Here is a 9775-nt window from a genome sequence, read left to right on the forward strand (position 1 = left end):
TATAAGCCAGATGTATTTCCACCAAGATGAGAACTTCCCATCTCACTTAAGAACCAAAGGCTCTCAGTCTGATAAGTGTATGTCCCAGCAAGAACAGGCTTACTGCAAATTTAACACAGATCAAAGATGGATATCAGAATAAAACTACCGTCTCTGATAAGTTAGGCGTCCTAAGGAATGACATCCTCTATAGGTACTATTGGGAAACCCTATTAATAAAAAATACACCTCCTCATGCTTCATGACACGATAACCCTTGCTAGTCAAGGTAAGAAACTATATAAGCAACACACATACAGATATCCTCAAGATGCACACGTCACATCAAATCATAGCTATAACTTCAGAGCAAAATCAAAATTTATATCAGAATTTCAATCAAAAGTATCCCTCAGCTCACCTTCATAATTTGGGCAACAGACATGCAGTCATCAGTCATACTTACACAATCTACAGAGATGTTAATTGTTTAATTATACAGAAAATATTAGAAATATCTTAGAATATTAATAAGAGTTGGTTGGAAACTGTCATAACTGAGAGCAAGTTACAAAAATGTAATTTAGAATCACTGCAACAGCTAGTGGCAATTAGCTGTCTAGATAAAATGTTTGTTTGAAATTGCAAAATAATAGTATACTTACTCAAACTCAAAGTAACAGGGCAAGTTTAAGTTATCTAAATAATATTGTGGATATTTAATCTCTTCAGCCTCATTGCACTGCTTTGAATCAATTTTGCTACTGTTCATACTTGCTTTTCTCCTAAACCATTCAGACATCATATATCGGTGGCATACTGTATAGTCCTGCCCATGAGCATAATTTCATATATGAAATTAACCACATGGGGTACTATAAGCCAATGGAAATTTCAGATTGCATCTGCACTCTCACATAAAATGAAGCTTGTTTTTCTGTAGCTTGGACTAAACTGTCACTGCAAAAAAATCTCCTCTTTCCCAAATAACAGGCTCTACCAGGTTTCAAAAGTTTCTACAAATTCTACTTTTTAACATGTTACAAATGAAAGTGCATCAAAACAGTTTAGGGATGGCCAGCTGTTAGACCTAAATATGGTGAAGATACCCATAAGCACATTCAAACTTCATGGAATCCAGTGACTTCCCAGTAAATTCAGCCTTTTCCTTTCCATATATTAAACAGTCCAAACCTTCTTCCTTCTTTTGGTACTTCAACCAAACACAAATTCACAAAGTCCAAAGGTAATAACTCCACAAAATAAGGCACAAGGTTCAGTTTCAAAATAAGGCCACGACACCAGTTCCAAGAAAGGCTGTATGAGCACTTTTGGTCCTTTATTCACAATAAAACATGGAACTTCTTCAGATACAAAAAATTACATCATTTCCTCTCCATTAAATACTATTTTACAAGTCATGTGACTTCACCTTTATCAAAAACAACAATAATAATAATTTACAATTCCTTTTCTAAGAACTTCCTTTACATCTTTGTTTAATCCTACAACCTCGCTACCTGTCATCTAATAAAATGTGTGCACATGTAAATTTACATAAAAAATCTTATACATTACAAATTAATATTAGTTCCTTTCACCCCTACTCCTGGTACTTTAAAAATAATAATTAATTTAATTTAATTTAAATCTTATCCACCCTCATATTCAACAAGCTACTAATGGAAATCCTATTGTTTAAACCAGGTTCTTTAGTAGAATTCAAAAGAACCTGCCAATAAGTTTCCCTATACTCTAGGAAATTAGACCAGTTACCTCCTCTCTCTTGCCTCTTAACCTTTTCCAACACACAAAATCTGAATTTTTTAAAATCTTTACATCCAGAGGAGTGTCTAAACAAGGCATTAGTACCGTCCCATCTACAAATGGCATAATTATGTTGATAAATCCTCTTCCTCAACTCATTCTCGGTTTTTCCTATGTAGTAAGCATTACATGTTTGACATAAGGCTGCGTAAACTACTCCCTTTGTCATACAACTGTAGTTCCCCTTAACTGGGATAACCCTTTTGTAACCTTCTGTCACTACATTCTTGGTCTCATAAATAAACCTACACTCCTTACATGCCCCGCATTTAGTCATCTTCCCCAAAGTTAATCCTTCACATTTTTCCCGCTTTTTTTCAAACAAGGATTTTAAGTTGTGTCCTTTTCTATATGCTATCTAAGGATGTGCACCAACCTTGTCAAAGAGCCCAAAAGCTCCAAAGACACCTGTCCATTTTTTTCCATAATCTTTTTAATCTCTGGTGAATACTCATCAAAAGTCATAACACAACAAAATGAGTCCACCCTACTTTCTTGACCCCCCACCACCACTACTTCAGGATTTTTCAACAATGGTGGGTAACTAGTCCTCCTCCTACTAACATAGTGTTCCTGGCTCTCTATTAATGTTTCCGGGTACCCCCTCTCACTTAAAAATTTTTTCAATGTTTCTAATTCTTGTGAACATTTTTTATTTTCCATGGTCCTATCAACTTGTACTAGAGCACTTCTGTAGTTCCTGCTTAATATATCTATTCATTACTGTTCTGTTTTGCTTTTAATACAATTTACTTTAATGCAGCTTTGTTCTCCTTGATAATTTCTCATTCTAAATTTCAAATTCATGTTGCATGTTTCCATAAAGGTTTTTCTGTGATCCACAGCTGTTACCTTATGTATTGCACTTGTTTCTAAGTATGTCATATTGTTAACTTCAGTTTTGACTTGCAGCTTGACCCTTAGCTTACTGCATCCATAGGTATTTTTCCCATCATGCTATGTATTTATATGACATGCTGAAAGCAATTTTTCTTTTTTTCCCCCGAGGTCATCTCCCCACTAGGGTCAACCTGGTAAACAAAATGTAATAAATTAAGTAAATAAATAGAAAATGATACCAAGACTTTGGCAGAGCTCAGTGGTGGATGTGTGAGAACCATGTTTTCTTTTTGTTTGTTTGTCTTTTTCGGCTTTTCCTGGTTAGGGGTCGCCACAGCGGAACTCCGGTCCGCTAATCATTGGCAGTCGCTTTTTATGGTGCCGAGTTACCATAAGTGAATGAAAAAAATGGTATAAAATGTGGTTATGAGTTATTTTTGTCACCAACTCCAAGTGACATTCAAGACTTTTTATCCATGTTTCTAATCAATTAAATAGTGTTACACTTTTATTACATTTTGTCGATCAGGTTGGTCATACTGGGCAAAGTCCATTTACAGATGGCATCTGGGGGACCAATTATGGAAGTAAACAGTTAAATACTGGACTTGTACAGTAAATCAAACTGGCATTGACAGCATTCATCAGACACATGAACAGCCACTAATGATATGATCTAGGTTTTGTGGTATTGTAACAATGAAACTAGATATATGTCATGTCATAGTGCACAAGACACTAACTGCATGCTAACAGATGAGATGTTGATCTGTTGAGGGTTGACTGGTACTACTGTTGGCTACAAGAATATCACATTTTCTGAATCTTTTACTTTCTACCATCTCATAGATTTATTTTGCAATACAATACAATACCGTACAGTGGAGCCCAGCCATGGGCAAAATGTCCTTTTTGCTGCCTAGATAGCAAAGTAATCATTCCCATAGACTAAAGCAGCATAAAAGTGGTCAGATTTTCACAGGCCTTTAAAAGTATGCAAGATAATTCCATTTATCCACTGTGTTTTCTGTGAAATGGGTAGTTCTGTTATTGTTATGACAAAAATCACAGGGGTTTTAGTGAACATGGTTTACACTCTTTCTTAATGCTAAACACTCGCATAAAAATCGTTGCTTCATTGCTTTAAAGACCTGTGTTAAATCATTTTGTTCTTTCTTGTCTATAAGTTACAGAGAAAAAGTTACTGTTGTACAATTCTTATATACGACTGTCTCTTGTCCTTAAATCAGTTTAGTGAAACTGTGCTGTATGCAGTCTTAACAAATTAGCTATCTCCTTTTTGTAAATGGGTACCAAACTAGGCTGATGTATTCAATATGTAACATTATTAAAGAGATAAACAGTTCTTAACAGATTCTGTTCCATAGGTTCATAGGTTGGTACTAGGCTATCAGCCCTAGGGCCTGTACAAGCCTAGCCATAACAATTCTCTGGCTATTTCTTCCCACATTATTTACTTTCCTGGACCCCTGTCTAGTAGGGCGACTGACGTGATCCCTGGGGTGAATTTCCTTTCTCCCATCCAATCGTCAAGGTTCCTCTTGATGAGGTCCAAAGAGGCACTCTGCTTGACATGTATGGGCAATCTATTCCAGAGTCTGGGGAGTCTCTGGGTCAGGAATCTATCCCTCCAGCATGTTTTGTTTATTGTGATGACAAGGTTTAGATCCCTGGAGCGTGTAGCTCTGAGGGATTGGGATTTCTTTAAGTGTAGCATGTCCAACAGCTCTGGGTTTGACATGGCCTTGTATGTTAAGCAGAGATCGCCTCTGAGTAGACGATATGCGACAGAGTATAGCTGGAGTTTTTTAAGGCGGTCAGCGTAGGGCATCTGCTTTAGGCTTATGATTCTTTTAGTGAGGTATTTCTGAGGCCTTTTCAGTTGTTGCAGATGTCTTGAGAGGTACATACCAAATGGGGAGTTGTATTCTATAATGGGTCTAATGAGGGATGAGTACAGTGGGACAATGACCTCCTTTTTTCTGGATGAAAAGCCCTTCGTGATGAGGTGTGCCACATAGAAGGATTTCCTGACTGTTGTGGCGATGTGGTTATCGAAGGTGAGACCACTGTCTACCTGTGTCCCTAAGTCTCTTATCACACTTTCTGTGTTTAGTTTACTGCCACCTATATTGTAATTCATGGCTACATGTTTTTTCCCAAAGGGGATAACAATACATTTCTTGGCATTGAGCTTGAGCCCATGGCTCTGGCACCAAGCATCTGTTTCTGTAAGGCCCTTTTGTAGAGTATCCACATCATTTGGGGATTCAATAATGGCTCCCAGTTTGCAGTCATCTGCAAACTTTGTTAGCCAGAGTCCCTTAGTGTTGACCTGTACTTCAGAGAAGTAGATGCCAAACAAGAGCGGCCCCAGGACTGAACCCTGAGGTACTCCACTTGTCACTTGTCTGGAGCTGGATTTGGAGTCGGCTACTTTTACAGTGTGGGTTCTATCAGTAAGCCATTTAGCAACCCATTGGGTGATATAGGGATTAATGCCCAACTTAGTAAGTTTATCTATGATTCCAGAGTGGGGGATGGTGTCAAAGGCCTTGGCAAGGTCTAGATAGGCTGTGTGGACCACCTTACCCTTATCCATGGCTCTGGAGACTGATTCAAAGAAGTCAATCAGGTTCAGGAGACAAGATCGGCCCTTCACAAACCCAAACTGGGTGGGGTCCAGTGTTTGAAGGTTGCCAATGTCTTTGTTTATAAGTTCCATGATAATACGCTCAATGGCCTTGCAGATAAGGCTTGTCAGACTGATGGGATGGTAGTTTCCAGGATCCAAGGCGGACCCCCCCCTTGTGGATTGGGATAACTGTAGCTCTGCGCCACTCAGTGGGCACGAAACCTGAGGTGAGGCTATGATTAAACATGACACTTAGGTGAGGTGCCAGTTCATATTGTAGTTCATGTAGTACACAGCCCGGGATGTCATCTGGTCCCATGGATGCTGTATTCTTGGCTTTAGAGAGTGCGTTTTGTACCTGTGTGGCCGTTATTACTGGAATTTGGCAATCTTCCGGTATTGAGATGGGCCATTTAGGGGGTGAGAGGGGGGTGAAGTTGGCACTGAATCGATCTGCCAGGATATTGGCAATATCCTTCGGATCAGTATATTTAATGCCATTCTGTTTTAGCTCAGAGAGTTCCCCATGTTTAATAAATTTATTTACACATCCTGTAATTTTGCTACATTCTATAATCACATAGTAAACATGGTTGTTAAATCTTAATGTATTATCTACTAACAATCCTAGGCCCTTAAACATTTTGACACATTAAATCTCCTTGCCAGTTACCTTGTATTTACATTGATTCCTGCAGCTAGTTACATTCTATTTACATTGATTACTCAAACATACTGAAATGCACATCTTTAGTTATGTTGCTATTTATAACCATTTTATTTTCCTTTGCCCCCTATGAGCAGACATTGTAGCTATTTCCTTCCATAAACATTCATTATGTTAATAATTGGTGATGTATTTTCCAAGCTTTGGATTATCTGTATAAAAGCAGTAAAATATGTTTATTGGAATCATAATGTCAAACATATATAGGCTGAAAAGATATAGATCAGGGACTGCATGCTGGGGATTTACCTGATCATATTCCGAAACCTCTCTCAAATAATTTCTAAAACCAACCTACCAATCCCTATTATTTAACTATAGTCCAAGCCACTCTTTAAAATGACTGAGAAGCTACATTTATATAATTTGCTGGCATTAATTTTATAGTCCATTCTGACCAATGCAGAACTGAAATCTATGTAAATGGCTGAAGTCTATGAAAATGGCATCTACTTTGACGTTTCCCACAGAAGTGATGATATTGTAAAATCTGTGTGTAGACACTGAGCCATCTTTAACAGAAGTGTGTTGATATATATTATAGGTCTTATCTTTCTCAAATAGCATATTAACACCATAGTTTCCTTTAGTTTGACAGCACGCTAAAGGGTCTATAGTAGTCAACATAGTCATAGTTGCTTATGTTTGTGCTGTATGTATTTAAAGTCTGTGAGTTCTAATTGCTACATTAAGCCTTCTCAAAGCTCATGTCATGATATACAATTCATTTTTATTATTGACTATTATTGACCACCCCCCCCCCCCGAGCATGTAACTCATGTGTACGATATACAGTAGTTACCAATTAACCTACTCTAGTTTCATGGGGAGGTTTTACCCACTGTGTGTTTTATATAGGCGCACATCAAAATTCTTATGGTGCTGTTGTGCTACAGAAGCTGTGACAGCACTATATAGGCGACATTACAGAAACCTGGTCTAATTCCTGAGCTGCATATCTATACATACCATTTTATTGTGAAAATGCTGCTTTGCTATGAAAACTCTGTTGAATATGATGTAATGCTGTCTATGTGCACAGTTCTTATACACCATACTTGACATGTATAAATTAGACATTATAATAAAGCATATAGCAGCAGTAGCAGACAGCACACAACAGCAGAAGCTGATTTGGAATGCCTGCAGAAATACAATTAAAATGAAGAGGTTAGAACAACATGGTAGAGACACTTGTCTTTAATATATCTAATAGTATACAGTCTGGATGGTTACGACCTAGAAAGTTGACTGGAACAGATATTTATCTGTTTATGGAAGACAGTAGTAGTGAATATTAGAAGAGATACCAGCTGGGCAGTTTACTGAGAAACAGTATACAGTAACACAAAGACACTTGTGGATCTGTTTATAAGATTACCTGAACTTTGCCTGAGATTACTTGGTACCTTTGTTGATGTTACTACTCATGCACAGGGCAACAGCTTCAGTACATGTAAAAATAAAACATAAAAATAAACAAAATGATATGGTCTGACTCCAAGACTGCAAGAAAAGGGCATATTCCCCTACACTGAATATTATGCAGTCTCACACACCTGTCAGCCGTTTGTTTCATTGACCAAACTTTGTTGAATAAATTGATGTTGACAAAAGTGACATTCAAACAAATTATGTGTGTGTGTGTGTGTGTGTGTGTGTGTGTGTGTGTGTGTGTGTGTGTGTGTGTGTGTGTGTGTGTGTGTGTGCAGCTTGCTCCAGGGTCAATATCCGTGCTTCTGTTAATGTACCTCTGCAATGTAATACAGTTTTTGTACACAGCTTCAGTATGCACTATACATGCCCCTGAATTGTGCTAATCTGGTTATTCATGGTCTGCAGCTCCTTAGCATACATAGTATTTACTAGATGCTTGCTGGTGCCCAGTCATACAGCAAACCAGGAGCTGACCTTTTCTGAATGCAGTAACACTGCCCAGCGTTATCCATATATGTAACTGTTATCTATGGTGACTGGCTGCATACTTTTCAAACATCTAAATCGAAATAAAGGTGAGAAGCAAGGCAGAAAAGAAGGTAAGATTGACCAGGATGATGCATGATTATGATTAATGCACAATTAAAGTCTGACAGACAATATGAAAATTCTAGAATACATTGCATATTTAAAAACATAACTAGGAAAAGTACAACTCAACAGCAAACAGTTTGAGGAAATGGCAGAATGTAGTTGTATATAGATATGAATTTTCTTGTTACTTCCTGTACCTTAACATTTTCTTTTGAAACTGACTGCAAAATGGAAGTAGTGGTCTTAGAAAGTTGTCATAACCCTTATCTGCTCCTAGGAATACATTAAAGCAAACTGTATTCTTCTTTAGCAGATCAGATGGAAGCTTACAGTACGTCCAGCAGCTCTTCAGACAACAACCTTCAAGCAGTCCCACTGAATCTGACAGAAAACATGGACTGAAGCTTGGAACTTGAATTAATCATGCTAGTTCTTTTTCTCTTTAAAAAAAAAAAAAAAAATATATATATATATATATATATATATATATATATATATATATATATATATATATATATATATATATCTGCGGTGGTGGTGCTGTGGTAGCGTTGTCGCATCACAGTAAGACGTTGCCCTTTTCGATTCTCAGCTAGCGTGTCTTCTGTGTGGAGACATGCGTGAATGGGCATACCTTTGTTGAAGGTTGTGTGTCAGGGCTGGCAACTCGGCATGTAAAATCTACTGCCAATCATTAGTGGACGGAGTTCCACTGTGGCGACTAACGGGAAAAGCGAAGACACAACAAATATATATATATATATATATATATATATATATATATATTGTTGTATCTTTCGGCTTTTCCCAGTTAGGGTCACCACATGAACTCCGGTCCTCTAATGATTGGCAGTAGATTACATACCGGTGCCAGCCCTGATGCACAACCATAAACAAAAGTATGCCCATTCACGCATGTCTCCACACAGAAGACGCTCTAGCTGAGAATCGAACAGGACAATGTCTTACTGTGAGGCAACAACGCAGCACCACCACCAGTTTATCAATATATATATATATATATATATATATATATATATATATATATATATATAAAATAAAAATGAAAGGTCACCGGTTATTTTACTTACTAGTATGTTATATCACAGATAATAACAGGAAATCTTATCTAAAATGCCAGTTGTTAAAAGCTGCTACTAACAAGAACAGCTACACCCAAGTATATGCTGTATTACTGTTGCATATATAGCTTTTTTCTTCTTTTGTTTGGCACAGCATATTTGTACCATGAAATAATGTCACATAGACAAACCATTCAGCATTGACAACAAGAAACACCAAGTCAAGCAATAATGTTTATGGACATCAGTCTTCTTTTTATGCTTTGTGTTTCCAAAGTATGTCCAGCAATCATTTTATGCTGCACCAATGAGTTCAGAAAAAGGAAATGTCTTCAGCTATTAGGGTTTGGCTTTACTGGCCTGAATGCACCAGTAAAGACTTAAAAAGTAAAACATCATGTGCATTCAGAAGCCATGTAGCTGAAACACTGGTATGGTCTTAAGGGATGGTTTACATCTATCTCATGACCTACGCTACAGGTGTTTAGGGTATTACACAGTGATGACTCTAGCTTGGCTTGGCTTTCTTGTCATTTTTTTTGAATAATGCAGACATGATTAAAGTCTCTTCTTTCATTATGCTTTTGTTAAAATGAGTAAATTAAAAAAATGAGTAAAATATATGCATGTCTT

At 37.4% G+C, this 9775-nt stretch overlaps 1 protein-coding gene across 3 annotated transcripts in view; it reads left to right on the forward strand.

Annotated features, from left to right (window-relative positions):
• Positions 1 to 8569, forward strand: part of LOC122809088 (class II histocompatibility antigen, B-L beta chain-like) — an 837388-nt gene extending 828819 nt beyond the window's left edge. The window contains exon 5 of one of the 3 annotated variants that reach the window (XM_044080317.1): positions 8374 to 8569. In XM_044080317.1, coding sequence (XP_043936252.1) covers positions 8374 to 8462 — 89 coding nt within the window. In that variant the 3' untranslated portion in view covers positions 8463 to 8569. Of the gene's footprint in view, positions 1 to 8370 lie in introns of all 3 variants that reach the window. The other 2 variants (XM_044080315.1, XM_044080316.1) reach the window with 2 other exon arrangements.
• Positions 8570 to 9775: the final 1206 nt, after the last annotated feature.

The sequence above is a fragment of the Protopterus annectens genome, chromosome 8.part0, assembly GCF_019279795.1.
Source record: "Protopterus annectens isolate FY-2018-M chromosome 8.part0, PAN1.0, whole genome shotgun sequence".
NCBI classification, from domain to species: Eukaryota; Metazoa; Chordata; order Ceratodontiformes; family Protopteridae; genus Protopterus; species Protopterus annectens.